Source organism: Schistosoma haematobium, chromosome 3 (genome assembly GCF_000699445.3).
Source record: "Schistosoma haematobium chromosome 3, whole genome shotgun sequence".
NCBI classification, from domain to species: Eukaryota; Metazoa; Platyhelminthes; class Trematoda; order Strigeidida; family Schistosomatidae; genus Schistosoma; species Schistosoma haematobium.
This window is the reverse complement of record NC_067198.1, coordinates 31,726,196-31,743,368: the sequence shown is the minus strand read 5'-3', so window position 1 is coordinate 31,743,368 and position 17,173 is coordinate 31,726,196. Positions and strand designations below refer to the sequence as shown.

The window sequence follows — 17,173 nt, the reverse complement described above, 5'->3', positions numbered from 1 at the left end:
AACTACATTAAATTACACAGATTGAAATCATGAGTCAGTTGAAGCTAGACCACCATGGAAAACCTGGAAGCACTGGACGCCGCTTGTCGCGAGACTAATAGGTCCTGGGTTCGAATCTCGCGGCTGGCGGGATCGTGGATGCGCACTGCTAGGGAGTCCCACACTAGGACGAAACGGCCATTCAGTGCTTCCAGGTTTTCCATGGTGGTCTAGCTTCAACTGACTCATGAATTCAATCTGTGAAATTTCTAAAATCTCCCACAAACCCCTTCTGATATATCAAATTAATTGGTAAATTAATTTTAAAGAAAACAATTTCGATAGCAGGTAATTAAAATAAAAAAAAACTTTCAAAACTATGTATCAAAAGTACTTGATGTTTGAAAAAAAAGTTAATTGATGAAAACATCCGTAAAAACTAATGATAATAATAATAGTAATAATAGTGATCATAATAATAATAGTAATATTAATTTTATAAATAGTCAGACATAATCTCTTCTGGTAAACAGATAGATAATTTCAATTAGTTTAAATAAGGTTTCTGCTTAATTTATGTTATTTATTCAATAATCAAACAATAAAAAACAAAATGTGGATTAGAAATGTTGAACAAGGGAAAGAGTTGGAATAAAATGAAATGAAGATTTAAAAAAATAATGAAAATTATAATAAATTGAATTGATTTATTTAGTATTGAGTATAATTGTTTTTATTTACTTAATGATTCATTTATAGTTTACAAATATAAATTGATTGACATTTAGAAGTGATTCAATATGGAAACAACAATAGACAAGTGAAATTAGTTATAAACACTAATATATATATATATAATATTAAATTGTATAAACTTTTGTAGAGACAAACATATTAGAATAGAACTATCTGGAAAGTTAGTCAATGATGTAGAAAATTTGTAGCTCAGACGGATGCTTTTGATGGTGTTGTGTTTTCGGGGATAAATGGATTATCAGTATGATGGTTGTAGGGATTGTTAAATTTGATTGAGATCACAAACTAAAGTAAGTTAATAGGTATCATTGCGAAGGTTTGATTTGATAATTTCGAATAAATTGAGCATTGGGTAGATTGTTATAAATAAAAATAATAAATTTGTAATATCTTAATGGGTAGAAAAATTAGATTTTCTGACGTTTCGTGACTCAGTGTAAGCCACTTCTTCAGAGAATAAATAACCAAATTAAAATTAACTCAAGTTTAAATAGTACAACGGAACAATCATTTAAACTTGGATTAATTTCAATTTGGTTATTTATTCTCTGAAGAAGTGGCTTACACTGAGTCACGAAACGTCAGAAAATCTCATTTTTCTACCCATTAAGATATTACAAATTTATTATTTATTTATAAACCAAGTTAAACAACCAATGAGAACCTAGAAGGACATGATAGCCGTCTTGATGTAATACACTCATTTCTAACCCCGATACTGCAATTCGAACCGGGGGCGTTAGACCTTGTGTAATACCCGATGGTATATAAATCTGATTGCTGAGGTTTAATTTCCGTTCTAAGTAACATCTCCAGTGTCTACCTCATGCAGATGTCCAGAATGACAATGAAAAAGTCACAACAACGTCATTTAGCTCAGAGAGTACAACATCATTGAAAGTTAATCAAGTTATTTGTTCAAATATAGTCAAAATCAAATGAGATGAGAATTTTAAAAAAATTTGCTATTAATTTATTTAATGGAAACGTAGTAGTAGTGAAATTAAAATAAGCCTAACAATACGTTCATGGTATCACCAGTGAATTTTCCCTAGAACATGAACTACTACATATGTAATGAAGCACAATGTGAGCACGGTAATCACTCGTGCATGAGAAAAGTGTATTGCAGGATCTATCAACCTCTTAATAGTGAATCAGCCAATCAGACATTATAGTTACAATTTTCATTCTTTATTACTTCGGATGTGTTAATTTTGTTATTATTTATTAATAATATTACTAGTATTATTACCAATCTTGGCTTAAACTCTCATAGTTAATAATAATCCAGCTTATATTTAATGCTAATTGTCTGATCTAGTCATAGACTGTGTTCGAAAAATTAGTAAGGGAACACAAAGTGACAACCCGTAACATGATATCCATTAAAAAGAGGGACAACCAAAACACCCTGCAATAATAAGGGTAATCACCAAAACGACACATACTAATAAGTGTGGGAATTCGCCCTTTGTTGTAGAAGAATGGCATAGGATGTCGAAAGGATATTACCATCAATCAACTGAATTCTAAAAATTGTGGACTGTTAAATTCCATTTAATAGCTGTAATTTTTTTTGCTGCAAAAGCTGAACCTTTCCGTATTAAGTCGCTGAAGATTCATGCTTTTGCATAACTGAGAAGCACCAGATAAAAATGAAACATCTATCTAAAATACGACACTGGTTTTTAATGATTTGTTAATTAATTATTGTCAGTTTGTGATGAAGATTATCATCCTATGGAACAGAAAGGAAATTAGCTGGTTTATAAAATTTGAGGTCCATCCTATTTTTTCTTTCAATTCATCTAAAAAAAAATAAATATCCTTTTGAGTGTGTATCATCGTTTTTATGTCAGCATCATTTGCATATATTTGAAAAGAAAGTTATTCATAAATGATGGCAGATTTTTCCATGATGAAAAAAATCAAATGTGTTATTTAAGTGAAAATAACATTCGGATTGAACAAATTTAGCTTAAACATTCATGCTACTTATCATTAGTATAATGACTTAGAGTAAAAATTCGTGGTTTTCATCAGAAATTAGGGAGGATTTGATCAAAAGTTAACTTAGAAATAATTCTACTAATCATAAACATAATAAAATATTAATTAGAATAAGAAGACAAGTTATTCTGAAAAGGGGAACTTACATTTTTCTAAAAGTATGGGTGGATTGTACACTAAGCTTGTTTGACTCCAGTAAAGTGGCACAGATCCACGACATTGGAGAAATACAACTGTATGTGGAAATTGACCAATGTCTGTATGCAAAATCTGTACGAAATTTTAAAAAATAATAATGACAATTACTACTATTATTAAGGTGTGAAATTAAACAAAAAATGGAAATTTTGTATGACTAATTAAATCCCAAGTTGACTGTTTGAATATTTATTTAGGCTACCTGTTCCCGCCATCTAGATATTTCAACAAATTATCCGTTTCTGTTTGTTTTAACACATCATTATGTCTATTATTCGCATGACTTATTCAAGCGCGTTTATGAAAAGTTCAAGACCTTTCGATGCACAAGTTATAAAAAAGTATAATTAGAGATATCATGGGGGCTGGCAATATGCATTGAAAAGAATGAACACTAGATGTTGATTCCTGAACAGCTAACTCCTAACTGGTGACCACTCAATATTCATTGTCAGGATCTATCAAGAAATACGGAACGGAAAATTGTTTAAATGCTCTGTGTTAAGAATTCTATATTGTAACAAAAATATAATATTGAACAAAGCCATTATTAATAATTCAGAAATGATATTACATTTAGAAAACGACAGCATGTAAAACAATAAAACTACATAGTTGAATGACAAATGTGGGTCTGAACTGTTAAACCAAAAGATATGAAACAAATAAACAGAAATTTAACACTTCAATTGTACAATAATCAAAAAAGTACAAATGTTTTTTTTTATTGTTTAGTGTAAACCGATGGATAGAATTGATCAAGCTAGTCTTATTATATAATCATTATTTGTATTATAACTAACATAACGGTTTGATCTTGTTTGCTTTACATGGTAAGATCTTTTGTACATGTAAATGAGCTTCAATCTAAATTACAATGTTTGTATATTATAATTTATGTCAGATTATTATCTTTACGATTGGCTGACACATTTCAATCATTTCTTCTAAATGTCAGTAACTAAAGTATTTTAAACACACATTCTTAGTCATATTGTAGTGAAGGAACACTCAGGTGAGCGAAACCAATTTATTGTTTAATACGAAACTATAGAATGCTCTTATAAGTTATGAAAACGATACATTCAATACATTATTTACACATCTTTATTCATTTGTACATGCTTCATGATTCTTTCAAATCTGTTGTTATTATCATTGCTAATTGTTTCTCTTTCTCTTCTCTTCAATTCAATTTTCTGCTAACAGGCATTCTCCTTCCGATTGGTGCTACATACTACTTATATCTGTCAACATAAGTAGCATACATCGTAATATTGTTCTTTGTAATTTTAAACAATTGATGCGAAGTTGTTGAACATTAAATGAATCAATTTTATAATGAAAGTCTTGTCATGTTTGTATTATTCAAAATTATAAAAGGAAATATTAATTAACTGAATGATTTATTTGGTTAGGTAGAATTTTTGTTTTGCAAACTTATTTCAAATGTAGATAGTTTCGAAAAGAAACAGAAAAAAAAGTAATAGACTTATTGATTTACTATTTCATCCAAGAGATTTATAGTTTAAATTTTATTCAAGAAAAACTAATTGAAACGATAGATGCAAAGGTAACTTTCATTACAGAAAATTATAATTTACAATTGATTTGTCACTGGATGGTGATCAATGTCATGTGTGATAGGTCCTTTTCAATGCAGATCGAATCCTATCAATCAAGTTGCAGCGTGTTGGTTGGAGGTAGTCGACAGGAAACCCTGGACCTAGGTTTCGTGCTGCTTGGCACTCGTCAGCAAGGTGTACCTGTAATCTTGAGAACTGATGCTTCCTGATTGGCTCGATCCCATGTTACCCAGCTTCATAGTCAGAGACGTTACCACTGAGGTGTCCGGGCCGCGACTGACCTCCTGTGGGACTAAGATTTATGTACGATTTGGTGACACGGGACCGAAACCATCAGGGAACATCAGTTCTCTCAAGATTACAGGTACACTTTGCTGACGAGTGCCAAGTAACACGAAACCTAGGTTCAGGATTTCCTGTTGACTATCTCCAACCACCATCTTATCTCAATGTAGAAAATTATAAGCAATACCATAGGAAGAATAAATACAGAAAAACCTACTTGTTCTGTTTCAACATAATTAGCCACATGACCATTCATATCAATTCCACGACGTCTATAACGAGTACCTAGAAAAACAAAAGAGAAAAGCAATAAGTAAGAGTAGAGCTTTTATTTTACACTATAAATGAAAATAAAATGTACCCAAATATCATACGAAGCTTAATTGATTTGATTCATGTATAATAAAGGATGGAAAGTGAATAGTCTATTAAGAATTAATCAAAAACAATGAATTAATTCACATTTAATTCTGAAAATTAATCAAACAAAATGTTTTATGAATTCCATTTCAATAATTCATTATATAAGACTATTAAAAAACTGTTGACTATTACATAAAAACGAAGTAATATCTGATGTCAATAGTTAAAATCATGAGTTGATTGAAGCTAGATCATCATGTGAAACCTGAAAGCACTGGACGGTCGTTTCGTCCTAGTATGGGACTCCCCAGCAGTGCACATCCACGATCACGCCAGCCGCTAGATCCGAACCCAGGACATATCAGTCTCGCGCGCGAGCACTTAACCACTAGACTACTGAGCTGACCGGCATCCAACGGTGTTAATGTCTAACTCTAACTAATCCACGAAATTGCACCATCGCACAACATTGTCTTCAGTGAGCTGATATCTCACAACAGACCTGGTTGAACTCCACTGGTAACGGTTTCTCACTAGAACTCCAGGAAATGTCTCTTGATGTCCCATAATAGGACAAAACGGCAGTTCAGTGCTTCCAGGTTATCCATGGTGGTCTAGCTTCAATTGGCTCATGATGATTTCAACTATTGAAATTACTAAAATCTCTACAAAACCCCTTCTAATAATATCTGATGTGTTTATTTATTGTTTGTGATATGGAATGGCGTTTAATTTTATTCAAACTAAGATAAATAATACAGACAATTAAATTTACATTATAAATTAGTGAATTAATGAGTAATGTGAATGGAATGTTGAATGAAACTGGTTTAAAAGATTTAATCAATTAAATAAGCAAACAAAAATGTATATTTTCACAGATTGAAATCATGAGTCAGTTGAAGCTAGACCACCACGGAAAACCTGGAAGCACTGGACGGCCGTTTCGTCCTAGTATGGGACTCCTCAGCAGTGCGCATCCATGATCCCGAACCACGTGGGATTCGAACCCACGACCTACTGGCTTCGCGTGCGAGCACTTAACCATCAGACTACTAAGCTGACCGGCATCCGACGGTGTTAATGTCTAACTTCAACCAATCCACGAAGTTGCGCCACCATATATCATTGACTTCAGTGAGCTGATATCTCACAACAGACCTGGTTGTACTCCACTGGTAACGGCTTCCCACTAGAACTCCAGGAGTATCTCTTGAAGTCAGTCACTAGTGAGCAGATGATTATTATCAGAAGGGGTTTGTGGAGATTTTTAGAAATTTTCACAGATTGAAATCATGAGTCAGTTGAAGCTAGACCACCATTGAAAACCTGGAAGCACTGAATTAATGAGTAATGTGAATGGAATGTTGAATGAAACTGGTTTAAAAGATTTAATCAATTTAATAAGCAAACAAAAATGTATATATCAGAAAAGACAGATATAAGATATTTTGTAGATTAGGTATTATGTGGTAAAAGACAAAGAAAAAAATGGGTCAGTTGTTCAATAAAGTAATTTTATTCAGTACATAAAAATATTTCATCCAATTAGTTCCATTTATGAAATTAAATAAAGCTAGAACAAATATGGATACAGAATAATATGAATTCATTATATTTCGTGGTTTCTCATCAGCTACTAATAACCAAATATGTAATAGAATTTTACATTAAAGATATAGTGTGAAACAATTGACATAGGTGAACGAAAAAAGCTGGAATGACAAGTTACTTACATCTGTTACCCCTCGGGGAGGAGCATAGGCCGTCAACCAGCACTCTCCATACAACCCTGTCCTGGGCAATCCTTTCCAGTTGTTATCCATCCTTTTCATATCTGCTTCCGATTCCCGACGTAGCGTGTTCTTCAGCATTTCGCTTTTCCGCTTCCTCTCAGGATTTTAGGTCAAGGATTGCCGCGTGATGCAGTTTGGTGATTTCCGTAATGTATGTCCTATCCATTTCCATCGTCTTTTCATAATTTCCTCCTCAGCTAGAAGGTGGCTTGTTCTCTCCCACAAAAGGCTGTTGCTGATGGTATCCGGCCAATCGATGTTGAGTATCTTGCTTAGACAGCTATTTATAAGTACTTGTAGCTTCTTAATGGTGGTTGTTGTAGTTCTCCAAGTTTCAGCTCCGTACAGTAGAACTGCCTTGACGTTCGTATTGGAGATTCTCACTTTGATATTGGTTGAAAGTTGTTTTGAGTTCCATATGTTCTTCAATTGAAGGAATGTGGCCTTTTGCTTTGCCAATCCTCGCCTTTACATCTGTGTATGAACTTTCTTATTCATCGATGATGCTTCCCAGGTATGTGAAGGATTCTACATTCTCCAGAGTTTCACCATCATAAGTGATTGGATTGCTGTTCTTCGTTTTGAATTTGAGGACCTTGGTTTTCCCCTTGTGTATGTTAAGGCCTACTGATACAGAGACTGCTGCTACACTGGCTGTGTTTGTCTGCATCTGTTCGTGTGTATGCGATAGGAGGGCTAGGTCATCTGCGAAGTCCAAATCGTCTAATTCATTTTGAGCTGTCCATTGTATTCCGTGTTTTCTCTCAGATGTCGAGGTCTTCATAATCCAGTCGATCACCAGAAGAAAGAGGAAGGAGGAAAGTATAAAGCCTTATCTGAATCCGTTCATCGTCTGAAATGCGTCTATCAGCTGTCCTCTATGCACGACATTGCACTGTAGTCCGTCGTGTGAGTTCTGTATAATCTAGACGATCATCTCAGGAACTCCGTAGTGTCGAAGAAGTTTCCATAATGTTCTTCTATCTACACTGTCAAACGCCTTTTCATAATCAATGAAGTTGATGCATAGCAACGAATTCCATTCAACTGATTATTTAACGATAATCCGTAGTGTCGCAATTAGGTTTACGCACGACCGATCCTTACGGAATACAGCCTGTTGATCTAGAAGTTGAGCGTGTAATGTGTCTTTCACCCGGTTCAATAGAACTCTGTTGAAAACTTTTCGTGGTACTGACAGTAGTGTGATGCCTCTGTAGTTCTTACATTTGCCCAGATCGCCTTTCTTTGGTATCAGCACCTGTTCCTCCTCCTAAATCGTCTTGGATATAAGGTTAAGCATACTTGGAGTTACTTCTATGCCTGACTTCTGTGCTTCGGCTGGTATATTGTGAAGTCCAGCTACTTTCCCACAGTTAATTTGTCTGATGACCGGCCATTCTGATTTTTTCGATCTTTGGTAGAGTCACATCCATAGGAAGGTCTGTGTGTGCTGCTTCGATGTCCGGTGAATTCAATCGAGCTGGTCTATTCCAGAGTTCTCCGAAGAATTCTACCCATCTGTTCTTGAATCTCAGTGATTGTCTTGCCTTCTTTGTCCTTGACCGGTTTATCTGATTTACTACATTTCCCTGCTACTTTCTTCGTTTTATCATATAACTGTCTCATATTTCCTCCTCTTGCAGCCTTTTCCACTCTCGTTGCTCGTTCTTCCACGTATTTCTGCTTGTAGGCTCTAATGCTCCTTTTCAATTGCTTGTTTGCTTCAGTGTAGTCAGCTTGTGCCTTGACCTCTGTTTTTGTTCGATTGTTGTTAGTTACCATTTTCTTGTTCCTCCTTTCTTGAATCTTGTCTAGGTTTCCCATAGAGATCCATTCTTACGATGATGCTTCTTGTGTAAATCCTTCATTATATATATATATATATATATATATATATATGGTTGTAAGTAGCTGATGAGAAACCACGAGATGTAATGAATTCATATTATCCTGCATCCATGTTTGTTCTGGTTTTATTCAAATTAATAAAAATAGTGGTTGATAATCATCAAAGTGGGACTGTTTATTTGAATTTTTTATTTGTTAGCAATTTTTCATAAAGTGACAGCAATGTAGATAACATTTGTAGTACTTTAAACATAAATAAGTCGGTATCAAATTAAACGAGCTATTAAAACTACTATTAATAACAATACCAATAGTAGTAATAAATCATTTTACCTACATTTCAATCATCAGTAGGTATATTTATCATCCAGAAACATCACGTATCGACTCAAGGCTTCTCGCTAATGGTGGGGATAGATAATAACTGAGTGTGATACCCGTGTTTACTATCGTATTATTTTGCATATAATTTCAATATTTTTATTAGGTCAGATTTATGTACTTGTTAAATGCAGTGCAGAATTCCGTTAACTAGTAATCAATGAATCTAGTCTTTTATATAACTGAGTGAAATGTTATTATAGATGAAGGTATTGGATTTGAGGTAAGACATAAAAAGCAAAACAAACAGCACTTACTCCCTATCTTGTATTAAGCCAACATCAAGTTTCCTTTCCAATTATATAACATTTCTGAGATCGGATCCTAGTTTCAATCATATCACAGTCTTCGTTCGCAGTCATACCAGGGGCCGTTCTCATGCCTTCAGTACGAATGTCATCCCAGAGAATTCCACGTCGTGCATTATATGCCGACACTGAGACCGGTTGGAAAAAGCGGAGAAATGGGGATATGACATGGTGTCGTGGTATTGTAGTGAACGAAACTAATTTATTGTTTAACGCAAAATTATGTATTAAATGCATCATGTGCACATCTACTTTGCGTTTTCCTTTGCCTAATCGATTATTCCTCTAATTCTGTTGTTATTTTTATTGATTTACGATTTCCTTTCTGCTTCCTTCAATTCAATCTCCCTCTCCAAGGCATTCTACTTTCGATTGCGGCTGCATGCTACTTATATATGTCAGCATAAGTAGCAAACACCACAATATGAAAGAAAGCTGTACAGGACTGGCTTCTGTCGGTCCTTCACGACTCGCTGGTTGTGGTCTTAGAGACAGTATAACATAGTGGCTTGAGACGTTATCAGATATGACACAGTATAGAAGGCAGTGGCGATCCTACAATAACTTTCTTTTACTGTCTTCATTAAGGTGAACGTAACCTCTTTGACTGAAAGAATTCCTTCTGGTTGTATATTTCCCAACTGAACTGCTTCTCGCATTATTATTATTATTATTATTATTATTATTTCGCTCTCATACAATAATTTCTGTTCGTTGTTGTTCTTCTTTTATTATAAGCACTTTACATTCTCTATGCTGTACCGTCTCTAAGATCCCAACCAGGGAGTAGTGAAAAACCAACAGAAGCCAGTCCTGTACAGCTTTTTTCCATACCACGACACTATGTCGTACACTGACCACCTCTCTGGCTTTTCAAACCGAACTCTGTCGGCAAATAATGCACGACGTGAAATTCTCTGAGACGACACATCCAAACCACTGAAGTCGATGTTTCAGGATAGTAGCACTAATTGAATTGTCGTTGCTATGTCCGGACACACGACGCCGAACATCCGCATTACTGACATGTTGCCACTGGGTGTCAGCGCCCAAAATGGCCCAGATTGGCATAAGCCGCTCTGGCTTACATTATAAGTGAATTGATTTCATCACTCACGCTACCACCAGCACCTGTGCAGCTACCCAGATACACGAACTTCTCGACAACTATCCGCTTACTACCCAGTGTGAGTGTAGGATCAGAGTCCTGCCAGTCTTGTAAAAGTACTTTACACTTGGAAGGTGGAAAGCAGTTACCATACCTGCGAACACCAATTGCCAACTGATTAAGTGCGGATTCTATGACTTTGGCATCGTCGCACAGTAAGGCAGTACCATCCGCGATGTGATCAATCTGATTCCAGGTTTGAGATGTAGAGGGAGGACGCCAGGTGGCACATCAGCGATGACTGTGCCGGTAGTTGCTGCTAGCCAGAAACAGGTTGTGGTCTGCGCGCAGTTGCAGGAGATGGTCACCGTTATCTGACCTGCGACCAACAAGTTTCCACCGGCCACCTAAACAACTCTCTTCTGTGCCTAGAGACTCGACTAGTACTAATACTACAATATCTGTCGAACGCACCTTCTGTAGAAGAACTGTTAACTGGTGGAAAAACACACATACTTGATAGCATCCGGGCTGCAATCTATCGGAGCATAGGCGGAGATGACGAAAAGACATCGTTTCTCACGCCGATTTCTTCTTACTTTGAAGGAAATTTCTAATCTAACAGCACATAACCGACAGCTAATAGGGATCCAATGGATTAGTGCTGCCTCAGCTCTAGTGCCTAGTGCAACACCAACGCTAACGAAACCAGATGTCATAGGGTTCCCGGATAAACGCAGGTGAAACATGCTTTTCGAAGCGATAGATCGAGCTCGAATCTGTAGCACTTCACTAGAGTTTTGAATACGGGTCTCCGATAGACAACAGACATCGATATCGAGATTTTCTGAAGTTGTGACCAACCCTATTTGTTTTCCGATCTGCATTAGTCCGTGAACGTTGAAGGAGGCCAGTCTGAATGGTATATGTGGTATCAGAAAGATTGGTTTAGTATTCGTATTCGGTGGTAGCATTCAACTTTCCATCAGTCAGTGACTTGAGATCGTTTAGATACGACAGGGATTCCACCATAGGCGAGCTTTCGTATAAGTTGAAAAATAAAATACGCAAAATGAAAATAAAGGGGAATACACAAGTGGGGTAGTATAAAAGAAATAAAAACGAATGCTATCATACGATTGTGAATAAGATTTGTCTGAGAAAGCGTTGAAGCAAGAGGAACTTTTCCAGTCGTAGTTCTAATTGGTTTGTGTGAGGGCTGTGATACTGCCCGGGTGCCCAAACCAAAGCAGGTGATTATAAATATAATTGTAGTATCCGCCCATATGATTAGATTTCCTTGAGACAGGAACTCTCTCGCAAAAACAAGTTCTCCTATCATTGCAAACATCTGCTTTCCCGTTGAAGTATACTTCTACATTAGTTATTTAATCTAACTTATCACGTTAAATTTGTTAACATTTCAGCAGTATTTACTCACTTGTTTGAAACACATCCACAGAATGTGATTGCATTGTTGTTTTCACTGAGATGTGAGCAAAACAGAACGCTGTCACATTCAAATGACTAGTCTTAAGTGAGATGAAATATTCTTCATGAACCGCAAAACATATTAAACAAATTTTAATTATACAAAGATTTATTTCCTATGCATTAAACAAGTACGAATAACAAAACCAAAAAAAGCGTAAAAATAACTTACCAGCTCGATAACAGCTACGACGTGAAAATATTATTACTGTAACATGTTCCATATCTCTAATGATCATTGGCTTTAGATGATTATGACTAGAATTCTTATTTATATTATTACTATCATATGGATTATTTTTCGACAATAAATTATTATTTGAACTTGCCATATTACGGGTATTAAGACAAACAGTTTCAACAGTATTTTCTGTTATGGAATTACCGCCATTTGTCAGTGTCGTTATATCGACTAATTTATTTATTTTGCCATTTGAAATATCTATCAAACTATTCGATTGTGACAATTTTATTATTGAAGGTGATTGTTTTCTTTCCGTGCCTGGTGTTGGTGTTGTTGATGATGATGAAAACGATGGTATAGATGAGAAGACTAATGAATCGAATTCTACGTCTTGTTTAACACTGATACCAACATTATCATTAATATAAGTGAATGGCTGTAAGTGGTGTGCTGTTCTGCCTCCTCGAGCATCGATTGTGGATTTATCGTTTAAACCAATTATATTTATTTGGTCTTCATTTGAGTTTGTATTTACGGAATTATTTAAAAATTCTACACCTATTAAAGGTAGATCACTGTTTGGCTTTTCAGTGAATTCTTTTGTTTTCTTTATGACATTCACTTGGAGATGACCTTGAAGTCGGTCTAAAATGAGCTCTTCAAAGTGTACATAACCTTGAACAATAGGCATTAACAGACCTTCTAAATCAGTTACTAAACTATTGAATTGAGTTAGAGATTCAGAAGATTTGAAATTAGAACCGTAGGCTGGAAAACCGCATGTTGTAAGCATACGATCTGCTTCAATAATTGGTTGGGATATTAAATAAAAATTCCAGAAGAATCTTTCATCAGCACGTCTCCAAACAGGTTGATGCCAAACAGGTTTAAATTGTTTTGAAGAGTAATATGATTGTTCTTCACTGGTAGTATTATCAGTTAAAAGATCATCAGTATTTACAGGTACACCATTCCAATAAGATGGGTGTGTTTTACGCTGGGTCCAATTGGTAAGATCACCTCCACCGGGGGAAAAATAGAAATAGGATTCATCTTCAGATTGAAGCATATTGATTAACTCCTTGAAATCAAACAAAAGATGATGGCAATTACATGATAATAAGTGAATGGTATATGATATACTTTAAATAATTACAAGAATTCATAACAATCCAACGATAATGGCAATTAGTTGTTACATAAGAATGGATTGTATGTAGTTCATATTTAGCACCATGCTCTAGCATAAAATCATGTTATCAAAGATTTTCGAAAGTGATAAGATAAATAAGGAACTATTGGATAGTTAAATGCAATAATTTTACACTAGCCATAATTTGACTAAATCAGTTAATAATCTGGAAATAACAGTACATACAGAATGATAGGCTATACTCAGTTAACACGGCTTACTTATACAATTCAATTTCTAGAGAAGATAGGTAAGTAATCTACACATTAGACTGTAAATGGGTCACGTTTACTTATCAACTGTACAATGCAAGTTATTGAGATTAACTAGATGAAAACTGATGTGTATCCAAAATACAACCAAATCATTCCTAATCAAGTTGTGTATATCAGCTGCATATTATACATTTTCCACTGTTAGTCCCTTTTTATGTTCATCTTTGCCTCATCTGTTCTTATGAAACACTCCATTTACATGATATTATTATAATCAAAATAACTCTGACATTACATTACTCCCATTTTTATTGTATTCACATAATTTCTACTATATTTATTTGTACCTCATCACCTTACAGTTCTTCTCAAACATATTTTACACAACCCATACCTTTACTAATCACATATTTTGTAAGTAGTTAATGAGCGATCGACTTTCATTCCAATGCTTACAATTTATCACACAAATTCTCTCTCTCTCTCTCTCTCTCTATATATATATATATATATATATATATATATATATATATATATATATATATATATATATATATATATATAGTGCACATGGTCAAAAGAATTTCTTTAAAACGAACGTGAGTAGCTGTTTACGTTTGTTGCTTTACTACAAGATACGAAAGATTTCTTGCAGAAGTACAAAGATGAAGAATTTTCATTTACTATTTTATCAGTAAAATAACAATAACCCATAAGAATTAATCAACTGTGCAGGCTAACAGTGAAGGCAATCCATTTTCACAAGCAACAAAAGATTGTCAATAACAATAAACTATCGATATGAGTAGAAAACGTTAACTCTTCAATTGTGTTTGGAGTTTGTCAATATGAGTTTTTCCAATCATCGAACAGTTACAATAAGATAAAAATGCCAATTTAGATATTACGAAACGAAAAAAATAACTTGAATGAAGAGATTTTTTTACTCGATAATTTCGTTATTATGAATCTACATTAAAAGTATATACGTTTTAAAAGTGATAATATAATCGATACTAATTTCTTGGTAATAAGTTAGTTTACAGTATTATAAATTCACAGTTATTTATGAACACAATAATGAATATTTATTGAGATATATTAGAGATTAAGATGAATATAACAGTTAAAGCGTTTTAAATTTGTTTTAATAAATGAGTTACAATAGGTTGTTATCACATTGTATAACAATTGATAAATGGCTTAGAAACTTGTTAAACGAACGTTACGCAGTGATAAACGGATGAATATTAGAAATGATTAATTACAGAGTCACTCCGAGCTATTAAAATAAAATATGAGGAGAATTCTATACGATACTGATGGTCAGGGTGGTAGGGAAAACGGCTGTATAAATTTCTTCTGAGATCGAAGATCTGGTCTTGTAAGATGAATGGACATCGGTTTTCATGTCAATTAGGGACTCGTTAGCAGTGCACACCTACAACTGCGTGGGGGGTTGAAAAGCGGATTTTCAGGTTTCGTAGCAAACCAATGACGTTTACAGTGGATACCTAAGTTTCAATTAGTGTTTACTTTAACACATAAACATTGTCACAAGGAGGCACCAAATATATAGGCGCAACACTTCATCATTCGAATTTTGAGAGGGCTAGGATACCTCTCGGACGTCCGAACCAAAGCAAGGGGTTTCATAAGGAGGCACATCCCGAGTCTTTGGTCTTGAAGTATAGTCCACAAGGCAATGGAGCAACGTTAGGAGATGCAGACTCATGGTAGCCGGTAACCAAAGGTAGGTTCATACAAAATCCGTTCCCTCAGGATCCTGGATCCCATGTGCACGATCGGTTTGGAATTAGGGTTTTCCAACTCTCCTAGGTGGATTCTCTGTATCCACCAACCGGGTAAAGTGCCGGACACTTTCTCGTCGTTCTCTCAGTTTCGTAGATAACACGCCTGCCGCAAGAAGGCAGTGAGTAGCACTTCCCTGGTAGCGGCACTTCCAAAGGGAGAGCGGGGTGCCTCCATCCTCGAACGTACCAGGCATTTGGGGAGTAGTTTCGATCTACAATAAAATGATTTTAACAAATAATGACTATGTGCTTCCCAATGATTAGCTTCGAGATGGATTTGATGAAGTTCTAATAGAGTAAGTGAATCTTAGAGTCAAATAATTTGAAAGTGTGAAGGTAACTCAACGATAACCTTTTATACAGATCGTATCATACCATATAGACTTGTGTTAACTGTAAAATTTGTAATTCAATTTCATATGAATTATAGAATTGTTCACAGTTTTTTTAATGTTTCAATTGTGAAAAGTAATCTAAATTTCATACTAGATGAAACTCCTTCAAACCTACTTAACTAATAGTTAATAAGAGAGACAGAAAGTCAATTATCGAAAATAAGAATTATACTTTGTTGATTACTTAGTAGATTCAATTTGTTAAAATTATCCTCAATGAGAAAATTTTATGTTAAAATAAGGAATTAGTATAAATTTTTAAATTATTAAAAGTATAAAAGATTTTCTTACAAAAAGAAATGAGAGAAGGAAAAGGAACGAGAGAAAAAAACAACATTGGAACAAAGTAAGATATAAAAGATTCAAGGAGAAACAGACTGTTATTAAAGAAATCAGACCAAGGTACACTTAAAATACACACACACACGAATGTATAAATACATTCAAAACTTTACTTTAAAAAGACTACTTAAAATTTAAAAGTCTAGGATAAAGCAATCTAACTATTCAACAGTATAATAAATTATCTTATTTATTTCTATTATCTTAGGAATATGAGGGTCCAGTCAGTCAGTCAGTTATACGAGACGTAGAACTTGTGGCATGTGTATACGTCAGTTCAAATTGTTATATCCCATTGGCATAGCAAAGAAGCTGTTCAAAAAAGTTCCAATGTAGTAGAGGTAGTAATAGTAATGGCAGTGCTATAAAAGATTCGTGAAATTAAAAAAATTATGGTGGATTTAGAAGCCTAAGAGTGAATGCATCTGCACCATTGCGAATGATTTTGAGTCATGTCACCTACAGTCTCTAACCATTGGCAACGATAATCATGCGGACATCAACCAGGCAGTCTACACCTATTTATACGAGTCAGTTTAATAGTCAGCGTCCTCATGGACTGATGCCATGTTTTGGATTGGTTGGTCCTAGCATTGTTCCGACCTACTCGTACATCAGACATCATCGCGCATTGACGTATTCAGTGGAAGGCCATACGTAGTACATATCCTGAGCGTCTTAGTAAATAAAGATTCACTAGCTCATCGATCGATTTATCACACTTGACTAGTAGTCTGTATCTAACCTCAGGATTGCTAAATAAATGGACCCAAGATATACGACAAATGCTTCGAAGATGCCTATGATCAAACCCTCCATCAATTGTATCGAACTTTATCGTTCCTTCATTGCCATAACAATTACTCTCTGTTCCCATTTGCTTCAAATTGATCTTTCCACCCCTTTTCTCCCAACC

The 17,173-nt window shown here is 34.9% G+C and overlaps 1 protein-coding gene across 1 annotated transcript in view; it reads right to left on the bottom strand.

Annotated features, from left to right (window-relative positions):
* INPP5F (Phosphatidylinositide phosphatase SAC2) overlaps positions 1–11,482 on the bottom strand; it is a 75,671-nt gene extending 64,189 nt beyond the window's left edge. Inside the window, exons 1-3 of the mRNA XM_051213619.1 lie at positions 9,466–11,482; positions 5,035–5,102; positions 2,895–3,018 (exon numbers count right to left, since the gene is read on the bottom strand). Coding sequence (XP_051069611.1) covers positions 2,895–3,018; positions 5,035–5,073 — 163 coding nt within the window. The 5' untranslated portion in view covers positions 5,074–5,102; positions 9,466–11,482. The remainder of the gene's footprint in view (positions 1–2,894; positions 3,019–5,034; positions 5,103–9,465) is intronic.
* Between the last annotated feature and the right edge of the window lie 5,691 nt (positions 11,483–17,173).